Source organism: Ornithodoros turicata, chromosome 5 (assembly GCF_037126465.1).
Source record: "Ornithodoros turicata isolate Travis chromosome 5, ASM3712646v1, whole genome shotgun sequence".
Classification (NCBI taxonomy): Eukaryota; Metazoa; Arthropoda; class Arachnida; order Ixodida; family Argasidae; genus Ornithodoros; species Ornithodoros turicata.
In genome coordinates this window covers 38,363,968-38,379,156 of record NC_088205.1, presented here as the reverse complement: position 1 = coordinate 38,379,156, position 15,189 = coordinate 38,363,968, and the positions used below count along the sequence as shown (strand labels likewise).

The 15,189-nt window shown below is 44.0% G+C and overlaps 1 protein-coding gene across 3 annotated transcripts in view; it reads right to left on the bottom strand.

Annotated features, from left to right (window-relative positions):
• Positions 1-15,189, bottom strand: part of LOC135394377 (arginine--tRNA ligase, cytoplasmic-like) — a 106,532-nt gene that overhangs the window by 65,006 nt on the left and 26,337 nt on the right. For all 3 annotated transcript variants that reach the window (XM_064625093.1, XM_064625094.1, XM_064625095.1), the window contains exons 7-8: positions 7,781-7,885; positions 2,168-2,346 (exon numbers count right to left, since the gene is read on the bottom strand). In XM_064625093.1, the coding sequence (XP_064481163.1) occupies positions 2,168-2,346; positions 7,781-7,885 (284 nt within the window). The remainder of the gene's footprint in view (positions 1-2,167; positions 2,347-7,780; positions 7,886-15,189) is intronic.

The following is a 15,189-nucleotide window of genomic DNA, read 5'->3' as shown; positions in this document are numbered from 1 at the left end:
CCCCCCCCCCCCCCCCAGCTCGGCCACCAACAAGTTCTGGTAGTGAGTCCGGCGCAGCGAATTACATCCTGTACTGTCAAACTTATGCTGTCGGACAACAGTCATGCAGATGATCGTACCATGCATTTGTCCAAAATCATCTGAAAGTGACTGTTCAATGCATATATTGCGCGCATATACAAGCAAAAATGTGTGTGGGCACGCAAACTCAATGTGGATCATCGAGAACCATTTGCGCAAGAGACAAGGTGCTAGTCTTTTCTTTGTCGGTCGTGCGATTATGCATCTTAATGTTGGAATGCCGTTCATAATGAATCTCTACTCTAATGTACTGTGTTCTAACGAATAACATGTACAAATAAAACGGGAAAGCTGTGCAGATATGTCACCATTGTGCCACGATTATTTTCGTGTCTAAGAAAAATTCCGTAAGTGGAACCTTCACCAAGCATACCCCCCCCCCTTCTTTGAAAGCTTGGCACCCCCCCAGCAGTGAATATCTGGGGAAATCACTGGCCAGATGTTGTCCTGATATGTTCCCTCCACGTGTTCTGGTCGCTGTTTTCTGCCAGAGCGATGTCACACAGCTTTGCGGTTTATTGTTGAGAGGGGGGTAAAAAGGTCAAAACAGAGATAAGGTGATAAGGCCAAAACAGAGATAAGGTGATAAGGTCAAAATAGAGATAAGGTGATAAGGTTCGCTTTGATCTTATCTCCTCCACCACCACCAAAGGGAGAGTAATTGCTTGCATTGCGCAACATGATGTAAGGGAGTTCGTAGTAAGGATGGTGAGGATTGCCCTCCCTTTTCCAACGAAGGAGCAGCATGACTCGCGTGCTCTCGTGTCACGGGGGAACGAAATCTGTTGCATCCTCAGCTCGTTCGTATCATCCGTTGTATGGGGGATGTTTGTCAGGCATTTTCGTCAAACATGTTTGAGGGAATGTTCGTGTTTGGTGTTTTATGCTTAACCAGTGTGACTGCAGCCTAAAGGCAAGATAACGCGTTCGTATCATCCGAAGTCAATACATGGGAAGAATAGGCATTCAGGCCGGGACCGGAAAAGAATTCGTATCATCCCAAAATTCGTATCATCCGTGATCATATCATCGAGATTCTACTGTATATACAAAAAGAAATCACTTTTGATAATATTTCTCAACTTCGTTAAGAGCCAGGTTTGGTCTTCGTGATGATTTAGACATCATATATCACTGCTGCAACAACTGGCACATAATGGTGATGGAACTGGACTATGTTTATTCTATGCTTTATTTCTATACATAGCTCGCAAATACGTTTGCAAGAGCTCATTCAAAATATCCGTCTTTTGGTGTGTTCCACAGTACTCTGTAAGCAGTAATTTTTGCGAGGTACTAATTTTCGTGAAATTTGCGAGCGCTCTTTTCCTCGCAAATTTAAAGTTCTGCGAAATATTTGAACCAATGACAGAAAATATTCGAAAGAAATAGGTAAGAAATTAGACCCAGGACGCTGAGGCAACTTATGCACTTTCTTATGCTATTACACTGCATTGCCTCACAAAGTGTTCAGTTCTCCATTGCAAGCAGAGACAGCAGTCCAGCCTTCACGAATCCCTCGTGGATATCGGCGTCCCGTGACTCCATGCTGTTCATTGTAACACTGGGTCATTCAGCAAATTGCCACATCACTATCAAGTGCCAATCATACCAGCTTGATGCGGTCATAAGAATGACGGGAGATAGGACAAATCGGCAATGACCCAGATACCAGCCGCCAAAGCACAGCCTAATCGCAGCCCTGTCAGTCCAAGGGGCTCAAAAGGAAGGCAAAGGTCCTTATCCAGTTGTGATACGTTTTGTTAAGGAGGGCCCCTATGACGCCTGATGCAGGGTCGACGCACCGCGATACTGCGAATTTAAGGTTCCATGAATAGTTGGCCCCACTTACAGAGTATTTCCAAGCTTCATTTCAGAATTGACCATTTCAGAATCATATATTGCTGCACGTTCTTTCCAATTTGGATCATATCCACTTTCTGACTAGTGACAAAATGCTCCGGACAAGTTATGGTTGACTAGTTCCGAAGCCAATTGGACTAGCTAATGAGCATTGAAAAGCCACGAAACTGACTGCTACATAGACAAAGGTAGACTAATTGCAAAACAAGGTAATGAACTGCACCTGTCCTGCATCCACAACATAAACAATCCAGTCAGCTTGTTCCTTTTCAACCCGGTGCTTTAGTGCAGCCAGATCAGAAGTGTCGTAAGTGAAGCCTCCATCACTTTTCACCACAGTCAAAGGCACTGTGTGTCCTTTGGCAAACATCACCTTGCGGCCTTCATCATCTTCCAGCATTCCTGCAATTGTGTCACGCTGTTTAACACACCTTGCCTGTATCTGTACACACAACTAACACCTATGAATGCAATCAACCAAGGTGAGGCAGATCAAGACCAAGGAGAACAGCTCAGTTTCAGCATTGCATTCCAAAATGTTGCATCTATTAGAAAAGTGCCATGACAACAGCCTTTAGCAATGCACTTGGGATGTGTGTGCCTTGATCTTGGAGCACTCTGGTTCAGAGCATTGATACCGCCAGTCAAAGATACCATAAATTTCGTGAGATTTGGTGAAGACGATTGAAACTCATCCAGTCGTTGCTACTCTTTCACACTCATCATCCCATCACAAGACTTCTAAGAAAGTTATGGTTAAGTACAAGTCACTGAAATAACTGCTAGGAAGCAAGCGAGCTGGTGACCAGAATCAGGGTGTCTTGCAAATTGTAGTCTGACTTCCCTGTAATTCCCTGACTAGGTTTCCACGGACTATTTCAAAAGCAAATTCCCTGACCAAAACAAAAGGGAACCTGGTGACTGCTTGAAGTTTTAGGTACAGGTCATTCATTAAACCGATCATTTATTGAAAACTGAATGATACAGACTGTTAGTCAAATTCAAACAAAGAGAATATGAACACGTCGATGTCTCTCCTTACTGTTTAAGAGAATCAATTTTTCCTACTACAGAAAGAACTCGTACTGTACCTCACTTATGTATTAGTCAAGCTGGCCTACTTTTCTGCCTCTGAGCTTGTCGTAGCAAATTATTACTCGCGGCAATGTCGCTACAGCATGGCCACTCAACTGAACTGGTCAGAACTCGTGATTCGCTGCATATGGTCAAAGAATTTGTCCACGATTTTCCCTGACTTCAGCTGTTTTTTGGCAACTTCCCTGATAGTCCCCTGACTTTTCCAGTCGCATCAAAATTCCCTGAGAATTCACAGTTTTCCAGGTTTTCCATGTTAGTAGACACTCTGGGAATATACATAACAGTAAACCAAAAAATGAACACACACACACACACAGTCTGAAAAAAAAATCACACACAAAGTGAGACTGTGTGTTCATATTTTTTGTTAACTCCCTAGACTCCAGGTTTCACTGTATATAAGTGTGCAGTTATTCATCAGTTGGGTCATTCCAGGCCAAATCACCCAAAGGTCGTACTCGACCCCCCTCAGTTTTGCTTCCAAAAATTATCATGGACTCCTTATTGCAAATAAAGATATTTTCCCGAGTTTTACTGGACAATGTTGAACCGTTGTCGATTTAGGCGGGGTCAAAGTTCGTCCGAATCGCGAAAACCATGCTACGAAAAAAGTTACCTACTGAGCAGTGTTTTGAGTCTAGGTGGACTTTAGTGACATAGAATGAATGTGCGTGGCCCTAACATTCTGCCAATATCAAGTTCATCCCTCGTGTTTGATTTTCGGCCAGCAAAACAGGGCTGTTTTTTGAAAAGCGATAAAAACCGGGCTGTTTGGTGGTACATCCTATTGAGAAGGTACTTTTTGATAAAAGTGAGAAAATATTTTTTATGTCCCACATGGTTACCCGAGGGCACACTGACCACCAACAACCCTCTTCTTTTCTCTCTCTCTGAACTGTCTCATAAGGCTAAAGAGAATCTCTCGTATTTCCGGTTAGTGCAAGCCCGGATTTAGTCATTCTTTACAGTAACATTCAACAGGACTGTGCTGTAATGTTCGTAATGCTGAAAAAATGCTAGAAATTATACCGCCGCCTCCCATAATAGTAATTCGCAATTTCCTTTTCTTTTCGCTAAGAGTGCACGCCTGAGTCAGTTCCAAACTTCTGAAGTTTTCAGGAGGACCTCGATATTCCCGGTTTCGAAATCCACGAGCTCGAAATTCGCGGGGTATAAGAAAAATGGTCCCTGGTTGTGTGGACGGAAAAAATGGTCCCGCAAGCACCTGTGCTGCCACAAATACAGGGCCATAGTTGGCCGATGGAGCACATCACAGCCGACCAAGTGTTACCATTCGCTCTCCTGATTTGAAATGCCATTCAATGGGCAACATAAAATCGATATTATTCGCTGCACTAGTTCGCTAGTGATATCGTCCTCTTGATGCCCGTATTTTTCTACAGTTGGCCGGACACGGGTTTTACAGTTGTCCCCTGCATCTTTTCTGTGTTCATGTTTATGTACAATGAAAGCTGTACACCCATTTATTCACTGTTTCATGGCCCGTACAACTCCGCTCCTGCTGAAGATACAGTTCACCAACATCCAAAGTATGAGAGAACAACTGCAAAGTCTGTGTCTGATCTACAATAGGAAAATAAGATACAGGAGATATGATATGCGATGTAGGAGCACCACCCAGTGAGCATCATCCAAAGATGTAATTTATTTATTTGACTGATTTATTTGTCAAAAATGGTTGTTATTTGACATCAATTATTACTTGAAAAAGGGTTGGGAATTAGGAATGAAAGACATGTATGGTATGCTTAGTCACTATGTGCCAGAGCGGGAAAACCTATCAAGTTGCCAAACGAGCTAGGGTGAACAAAGCGGCCCTTGGACTGCTTCCTGGATGCGAAAAAGTGGGCTAGCTTGAGGAATGTGTTTACGAGCCAGCGGATTACACAGAGATAAATGTTCCTTAGGATAGCGGCATTTACAACTGCAGCCTCCTTTGTTCTTCTCTTTTCTTTTACTGATTTATTTATTTTTATTTGTATCTTTTTTTTTCACCATTATTTCCGCCCACGCAATGAGGAATCACCTATTCCGGAACCCAAATTCAGGTTCTCGAAACAAGGAATACCAACGACAATGCTCGACTGCTTCGTATGATGATATGCCGTGCTTAAAAATTCGACATCACTATTTACCACACAAACTCACGAAATTTTGAAGTCTGTCCAAGTCATTTTAGCGAACGAAAGCCACATTTAAGCGACTTAGGCTTAGCAGGGCGGACACGATGGAACAGCACATTGGTTAAGTTTATTATTATGTTAGTACAAGTTCGGTGTTTGCATTCTCATGTTCAGGTTAGTCTAAGTGCGCTTTGGCAGTTTCCCGCGCACAACTGTGCATTTTATAGCCAGATAACATTTATTTACAGTAGTTTATTTTTCAACGAGGATTTCGATCACTTTATTTTGAGGTACCCCCAATTTTTCGATACCGGTTCTCTGGATTTTCCATCGTTGGACACTCCTTGCTGGTTGCATGTGGGACGACCCAAAACCTTTACCCGTCTGTCTTTGCACCGCGGACAAACGGAGGCCTACTGACAAAGATAAGGAAAAGCTCTGGGTCACTGGGGGTACTCCTCTGAACTAGTGACTCAATGCTGAACGAAAGGTTTGGAGTAATGTGAAGTACCCTGTGAAAACCAAGAGGTGTCTAAAAATATAGCACTGAAGTTTGCGGGTAATAATCAGCGCGTTACGGGGCGGAATTTGTGCTCAGAGACTTTCTCGCACGTCAAGTTCCTTTCATTTTATCTTGTTCATTTATACATAAAGACGGAGTTCAAGGAGTTTGAGGAACTTCCTTCTTTTTTTTTTTAATAGCTGTTGCTAAATGCAATGCATTTATTTAGGCTGATTGAGTGTAAGTATTAAGCCTATCAAAAGGCCAGAAATCATAACGCCGAACTATCAGAAAGCAGAAAGCCAAAAGGCCGAAAAATCGTAACGCCGAACTGTCAGAAGGCAGATAATTGTGCACTAAAAGCCCCTGAAATATAGATGCAACTATGAACTGAAGTCTAGGCAGACGATCAAGTATATCACAGCTGACCGAGTGTTATCATTCGCTCTCCGGATTTTTTGAAATTGGGAGACATAGGGCTCTTTTTTTCTTTTTTTCATGTGTGAATGTATAATTAAATCTACATTCCATTCAATGAGCAAATAAAATCGATATAATTCGTTGCATCAGTTCGCTAGTGATATCGTTCACTGGATGCTAGTATATACCTCTACTGTTGGTCTGACACAGGTTTTACAGTTGTCCCCTGCATCTTTTCTGTGTCGATGTTTATGGGTTATAAAATCTCTACACCCACTTATTCAGTTGTTTAAATTGCCCTTACAACTCCGCTTCAGCTGAAAATACGGTTCATCAACATAGAAAGTATTAGAGAACAACTACAACACCATTGTCTGACCAACAACAGCAAAAAACAAAAAAAAAAAAAACACTATATATGAAAATACCAGTATTCCGGTTGAGTTAGGAACCACGTCCGATGACATCCACGTTCAGCGAGCGTGAAGTCAGAGCCTCAGGATAGTGAGCATATGCATTCCATTTCATTGGTATGAATACAGAAGGTAATGTGTCGTCGTGCTCAGTATTCTGTAGTTACTTCCCTTTATAAAAGAACGCGGCTACCATTTTTCCCAACATATCTGCCAGAAATACGTAGAAGGTAGTGGGACCTTAGAAAATCACCAGTGATGAATCACCTCGTTTAACTGTCAAGATTTATTTGTTGTTGAAGAATCGCTTCCTAATCTTGCTGTGTTGTCTGTACTCAGTGAACTAAAATAGAGAGAGAGGAACAGAAAGAACAGATGTAATCCGCATAATGCAAGCGGTGCAGCGGGTGTAACTGCATTTATGTTCCTCGTTCAATGGTTTTACTATTCATTAACATGAATGTTAATTTTAAAAATCCCATCTCCCAATTTAAAGAAATAATGTGGACGAATGATAGCACTTGATCGGCTATGATCCGTTTCCTCAGCTGTTCACAACGGCACGCCTGTAATTTTCGGCACACGAAATCCCGCGGGACCATTATTTCTGCCCACGCAATCAGGGACCATTTTTTCCGGAACCCAAATTCACGTTCTCGAAACAATGAAAATCAACGAGAATGCTTGATTGCTTCGTAAGGTTATATGTCATATGCCGTTCTCGAGCGTTTTCTGGACAGCGAGAAGCGCATGTACAGGGAACAGCGCAGGGAAAGGGGAGCAGGGAACAGCGTATGTTGCCGTCTAGCGTGACTAAGTCATGGGTTGGTGCTGGGACTCTGCGTCAAGGCGCTCCAGAGTCTTGCATTTTCGTACTATGTTGAGTTGGCTCGCAGAGTAAACTTCGAATAAAGCGGTTGAAAATACATGCATTTTGATTGGGACCTGGTGAAACTTCGAAATAAGCAATAATTCGTAAAAATAATGATACGCAAATGAAAATGCATGCTGACATCCATAACATGAAGATGGCCTAGTTTCTTTTTCTCGTTTTATATTTAATAATTTGCTTTTTGGTGTTTTTTTTAACTCAGTGTCATTGAAGGTTGAAAATTGGATGTTCCTTGTCTGTCTCCATGTTTTTTCATAGTCTTCGCTGTTGTTTTTGAAAATGATTTGCATGACATTATTTAGATGGAAACAGACACAAACGGACAATTCTCCCATTTCTATCAAGCCTATGCTTCTTATCACCTTACCTTTTTGTGTGAGGTCCTGAACTACTTCCTTCATAAGATTCTGGTAGAAAGACTCTCCTCGTTCCACTAATGATACACCCAAGCACTCGTAGATTCTTGCGAACTCTGCACAGATAATAAAAGCAGATACGGCCTTTGGCATTATTAACACAACTGAGGTTTTCAATCAAATTCAATTAATTACATTTAGCATTTCATGTTCCCCTCCTATATGCACTACAGACAGCAGTCAACACTTCTCAGGCTGAATCTGATCACTGCTCATGAATCACAATTTTTCCCTAGTTTAATGCCCTGCAGCATCATGAGGGCGGTACAAGGCGTGGCAGGAACATTATAAGACGTTGTACATAGCATGACATTGCATAATGAAAAAAACAAACAAAAAACAAACAAACAAACAATGATGAAAAAGAAAAACGTAGCATAGAACCACAAATGTAACAGGCAATGCAGCATAAGGGCATTTAAGTGTCATGTGTTGCAGTTTGGAGTCTCTCTGAACTACACACGTTTCTCAAGAATGCCTCTTCCGATTTTGCTTATATCTGGTAAGCACATGGCTTCATAAAAGACATTTCCTGTCCTGTAGAAAGACCCTGCTTCAAAAAATGCACACAGGTGATGAGCATGGTAAAATAATATAATAACAAGAATAAAGCACATAGCACGTTAAAAATTAGCCCTTTTAACATGCCAGGAGGTACAGGACTGCATGAATGACAGTAACTTTATCCATTAAACTGAAAGACGTAATCATCCCATGATTCTCTTTTTGAATCCTTGTACAGTGAATGAGTTAATCAGTGAGTTAACACTTGTTACATACATGTTACATACATGGCGATGCTTTGTTCTGAAGATAGACTATTTGCTCCTTCAAAGTTTTCACACCATGATTTTCACATTTATAGATAGTGTTCCCTGACATTGACTGTCAAATTATCAATTGTTTTTATGGAAAAAGAACCCGCACATAACGATGGAACTTGCCTTCCTGAGTACCCGTACAACTATGTTGGAAGCCCTGCTGCTTGCATAGCAACTTTGGCACTACATGGGCTACAGTGGTGCGTTGCACACTCCTGTGAACGCTAGGACAACAGAAATGGTAAGGCCACGAAGCTCTATGCTTCATCATCGCACCTTTAACCCGCATTTTATGCCAGTTTTGATACTACTTTGTTTTCTCTGCAGCCAACCACTTTTTGCTGTAGCAACAAGTTGTTCACAACAATCCCCTTCAGTGTGTCACCTGCCAGTCAACATGGCATCCCAACCAAAGAAAGTTCGCAATCGTGGTCGAGCCTGCCCGCAGAACGAAGGTGACATCCACCGTCCAAAACTACGGCCTTTCACGATCTACAGTTTCATTGATTCATAAGGCTGAAGAGAGACTGCAAAAGGGAGCTGCCGATGAATCACACATGTGAAATGCAAGAAGATCAATGAGCACGCACGTGTATGAGATGATGCACCAAATGGCGACCAGTGAAAGAGGAGGATAAGAAATTTGTTGCCAATGAAACCCGATGCTTGTGGAAACAAGCCACAGACTCAAACTTAGTACAGTAAAACCTCGTTATATCAAAGTCGCTTTATTCGAATTATCGTTTCCTTCAAAGTAATGTGAAATCCCTGCCCATTTACATGTATTTACAACCGGATTAATCGAAGTGTGAGGAGAGCCAACTCCGTATACATTACGGAGCATGCGCCCCACAATAGGCTGCTGGTCGCCACCCAGAACATTCCCGAAAGCCGCATTTCCCTTATTTTCTTTATTTTCACCAAACAGAATCACTCTTGCAACCTCTTTTCCTTCCGTATAGCGAGAAGTGGGAAAGTAGAATGCACGAGGATGGTTCATTGACATTAGAAAGAGGGGACAGAGGGACTGCTCATGTGGCCTTAACATGTGGGTGGTTCCCCTGTGGATGGTTTTGTTTTGCGTGGCTCGCGTGGTTCGTGACCGAGGTTCTAAGTATCCCGAGGTGGAAGCCACACTACTTGAGTGCTTGAAGAACACCAGGGCTGCAAACCTCCCTGTGCACGGACCAACGCTCACCGCAAAGGCTTAGACGCTAGCATTGCAATTGGGCATGCTGAACTGCAATTGCAGCAATGGCTGGCTCAAGCGGTGCAAAAAGTGGCATGCTGTACGAAGCATGCATGTCAACGATGAAAGTGGTGCCATGAACCAGGATACTGTGGATACATGGCGATGAAATCGGCTGGCAGAACTTCTGGAAGTGTACCCGGAAAGGGGCATCTACTATCCTGACAAAGCTGCATTGTTTTATAAACTCCTTCTCACGCGGAGGTACACAACTGCGGATGGCTCTACGGCAGGCGCCAAGCAAAGCAAGGAACGAATCACGGATATGGTCATCTTAGGGGACAATGTTACCTACGTTCCTGTCATCAGTCCTGTGACAGACGCTGAAAGTGTGGACATTGTCATCAGTCGTCAGGATGTCGACGAAGGAACTTCGCGTCAGAGGAACCTAGCGAAATCCCTACGGCGGAGGAGACATGGTAACAAGGTAGAGTGCAGTGGCGGTGACAATGAACTGATGACATGCCTGTGGAAACTCAAAGAGCAGCTCCTCGCCGGCCGTAGGGCTACGTGCCAACCACAGTGACTGCGTTTGTTGTATGTCAATAACATAATGTCGCGATGACAAGGCATTTTCGCGTTTTCCTAGGTCTGAACTTACTGTTGTTGAAGCGTCTCCACTATCGAAATACCGCTTGTATAGAATTTTTTTGCGGTCCTGGCAACTTCGACATAACGAGGGCTTACTGTAGGTGATGAGACAACATTGGACTTAGGCGTAGGATCCTGTAGGAATAATGGCGTATGCACGAACTCAAATAGACAGTGTGATGATAGCCATCTTCACAATATTTTCTTAAGTAACAGTTATTTCACGGTATGCAAAAATAACGTCTATCTTTGAAAACATTGCATTCTCAGCGGCGAAAAGGTTGGCAGCGAAGCCGCAAAGGTTAGGAAGAGAATAGCAAGCCTGCACTGTCACTCTGTTAAGTGTGCGTTAGTCACCACGCGCAGGGCCCGCGACAAGGGGGGAGGGCAGCCAGGGTTGGAGTCCCGGGACTCTTCATGGGCCCGCCAAACCCAAGGCCTGACAGTTCCTAGCACAGTGAGGCGTGAGATGGGGGGCCCGGGCAGGACTAACCTGGAGTCATTACTGAGGCCCGTAATTTCTCTCACTGGCCCTGACGGCACCAGATGCTAATCACCATTCTCCTTCAGAGATGGAATGGAGACGCCCAACTACTGGATGAAGGCCTGAGGAGTCCGCAATCCATCATATGATGGAACTCTTGTTGGGCAATTCGAAGCTTCTCAGGAGCCAGTCGACGCGCTCGAATGTGCACTGAGCGGGCCTGTCATTGTTACATAATGTACAACATTGTGCTTCACGAAGCGCTGTTTGGAAACAGTAATAGATTTGGGAAGACCCTGGCGATGGCTTCAAAGCCGGACATTGGACAGAAACGTACAAGCATAGGGCTCAGAAGTGACGGTGGTGACAAAGAACCTTTTACTGTCAGACTGGTCTTAATATCAAGTAGGCACCTCTTGCTCATGTCTACCAGTAGCCCAAAGTGCACTAGAAAATCTGCATCAATAATGGCATGCGTCACACGTGTGACATAACAAACACCCAGCAGAAAAATAGGCGTAGTCCTATATCTACCATTTCCACGCGCTCATCATATACAGTCATGTGTCAATTATCCGGACACCTCTGGAGACGTCCCTTTTCGAATTTCCAGATAAGCGAACGAAGCAAACTTCCAGGGGAAACCCGAAAAATTTGTGAGATCTCTTTATAGTAGGGGTGTGCAAATAACAGATTTTTCAAATACGAATCGAACACATATAATTGGTGCCAAATACGAATAAAATATCGAATCATCGGCATACGGTATGTGGATATGCACACATTACAGTAGACAAGAGCATTTGTGAATAAGCATAACATAAGAAAAGAATAGAATCAGTAATGTATGCAGTGACTAGTAAGTGACAGATGCCCTATTCTTGGGATCACCCTCACACATAGACTATATAAGGTACAAGACCAGATGATGTACAAGTTGCAGGTTCACAAGTATTTATACAAGAAGACTAGTTGTTCTCTGTGGTCACATCACAGACGTTCCCTTCACGCGCACACCACAGCATCGGCTGCAGAGAGAATTTCCTGTGGCCTGTGGCGATGAACCTCCCCACTCTCCAAAGCCAAAATAAAGTTGTTGTTGCTTCAATTTCTTTCTCTGGTTCAGTTCATTTCGTCCATAGTAGACTGCCACGTTGTCAAATGTGTTCCGTACATGTGATGAGGTGGCTGCTACATTGGCTGCACCTTGCTCGGAGTCATTGCACGCTTGCACCACATTCGCACCTTGCTCACGGCCACCCTCTAAGGCTTTCTTGAGTTCTGTCTTTACCTGGTTTCGGCTGCCATCATACAGCCGCGGCACCATGTCTCGAGACAATGTAGACCTGAGCAGCAAGTGGTAATTCGGCACGACCTCTGACATTAGTACTTGAATCCACGATTTTCCATGATACTGTATGGTTGAAGATCAAGGGCCACCATCGCTGTAAGCTTGCCATCAAGAGCACGTTTCTTCTTCGCTGGCAGAAGCTCCGACACACGCAATACGTCATTAAGCATAGTGTGAAGTCACTATGTCAAAGAGATCTTTCTTGGGTGCGTTGGCGTTGGTCTCTCGTTGCATCACGAACTTGCATGCATCACACTCTGCCGATGACCGCGTAGATCTCTGAATATAGCTCCAAATGCTGCTGCATTCTTTGCGTTTTGTAAGCTATAAAGGGCTCAACGTCGTCCTCAGTGTCAGAGACATCTCATGTCTTGAACGGCAAGCGAAACCGCGTTTACCACAGTGCGGGCAGGAGGGGAGAGGTAGCCATGCTGAAATATCGATGGAAATTAGCTCAAAACAAAAACGAAACTATGCGGAAACCGAAACTGCAGAATATTTGGTCCCGTTTTTTACCCCGGATACGTCAGAAAACCGTTTCGAGTATTCGAAAATTATCGAATACCCATTACTCGAATTGAATACGAATAATTCAAATTTGTTATTCAATTCATATTCGAAATTTCACACACCCCTACTTTACAGCTCGAGAAAAGGAAACAAGGAAAAGATCGTTACTTCAAAAATTAATTCGAAGTCAGCTGCTTGAAATAGTAGGCACGCGTGTGACAGAATTTTGTAACAGCCACGGCACCCCCTGCGCCACCCTGCTGTTTGAAGAAGGGTAATGTCACAGAAAGTTGGTCCCACGCACATGTTTTTGTCTTTTTGCAGATGACTTTGGCATAGGCCAAAAGACAAGGCGATGTTTTCGGACGGCCAGGACATTGACATTCACACGTGGATTTCTTGCCCCCGGTGGGTACAGGTGCCCTGTACCCACCGGGGGCAAGAAATCCACGTGTGAATGTCAATGTCCTGGCCGTCCGAAAACATCGCCTTGTCTTCTGCTTATCGTCCACCATTTCTACCGTGTGCCCTTTCACACCACAAGGGAGTGACCTCTGAGAGTACAGAATGCACCAGCGAGATGTGACGCTATTCCAGAACAATATGGACACAGCACATGCCAGGGAGCAGGGACAGAGGACGTTGACACTCTTCCGGATAAGGGAATCAGAATGATCCAAGGTCCTGGAAGATTGTTCCCCGTACTTGCTGTCTGGATGCGGATAACGAATTCTGGATAACCGAGACAAAATCCAATGGTAGCAGGTTCATTCCCCGTAATGTAGTCCGGATAACAAGTTTTCTGGATGTCTGAACTCTGGATAAGCGAGACATGACTGTATAGGGATTCGTGTTCCGTTAGCAGCATCGAGGGAATAGAACAGGGTCGTTTCATGTCGCTGAGTGTTGGAGAGATGACGCTAATCTCAGCACCAGTGTTGATGAGGTACCAGATGGCTGTACACCAGTCCATAATGAAGAAGAATGGCGTGCACATTAAAATCATTAAAAATGGTACTCCCCATTCATCATCTCAAAATAAAGTTGTTTTTTAAAAACGGCAAAAATGTAAACACCCCAGTGCGAGGTTATGAAAAAGACAACACACACAGAGCACTGCATGCCATGCGTATGTCATCCTTGTCGTACCCTCGCACTGGGGTTTTTATCGCTTTTAACGATTTAATATGAGACACCAAACAACCCAATCTTTATCGCTTTTCAAAGAGGAGCAACAGGGCAAAGTGCCAACAGAGCTGGTCCCCGTCAATTGTTGGTGGGTCATTTCTTACAAAGGAATATGGCTGGATGCATTTGCAAGCACGGTCGCCGAATGTCTCGTGATGCCAACAAAAGGTACTTCTAGGGTTGGACGACGTTGAGTCACTATGGCGGCAAAGGAACTGGGGGTGCTGCCTGGGGGCACGTGAAGGGCGTGAACTGCAGGAATGAGGGATGAGCGAAGGGATGAGGCACGAGAGGACTCGGAGAAGCTAACAGCGCTCGTCATGTCCAGCCTGTATGTTAGCTTCTCCAGGTCCTCTCGCAGTCTAGCCAGTTCTGATTGCTCACTGGACACGGATGCTAGAGCCGGGGTTGTAAAGGCCTCAGCACGCTAGGCGGCCAACAGCAGAACATGCGATGAAAAAAATGTGCTCGCACATGTTTTGCATTTGTTTGTGGTCTTATAACACTGGGAAAACAAAAACACGGAGCAACAACAGTGCTAGCGAACACTGCTCTGCAAAACATTTAATGTTCTGCCCATGCTTTGCAATGCGTTCACACTGCACGAGCTCTCGTGAAAATGCGCTTGGGCAACATTCCATCATGGTGGATGAGTTGACGATACTGGTGTGCTATGCGGCTGATGTTTCCATAGGCAACAACGATAGTGGCATTTCAGCAGCACTTGTGCTTCATTACACTGCTGTACAAAGCAGAAAAAGTCTTAGGGCACGATGACGAAGATGGTGACACAGGCCATTGTTCATACACCGTGGAGCAGGGATGCTATGAGAATATACAGTCTGGGTTTAACGTTCCAGATGTACTAGCGCGCTTCTCAAATATTATGAATTAACATGATTTTCCACGCATTTTCCACATAATTTGCCGTGACTGTTATCGATGGAACTGTTGGTAGTCGTGTTTTCCACCGTGAAAATCGAGCAATGTCCAAAAGACAGCTTTTTGTTCTGCGCACATGTTCTCCATACATGTTTTCATTCATGACTACAATCACACTGACAAAACATTTACTGTCCTCCAATGTTTTTTGTCTGTTTCTGCAGTGTGGGACGACATGGGACGTGTGGCCAGGTTTCCAGGATGTCCATTTGACCATAGTAGCT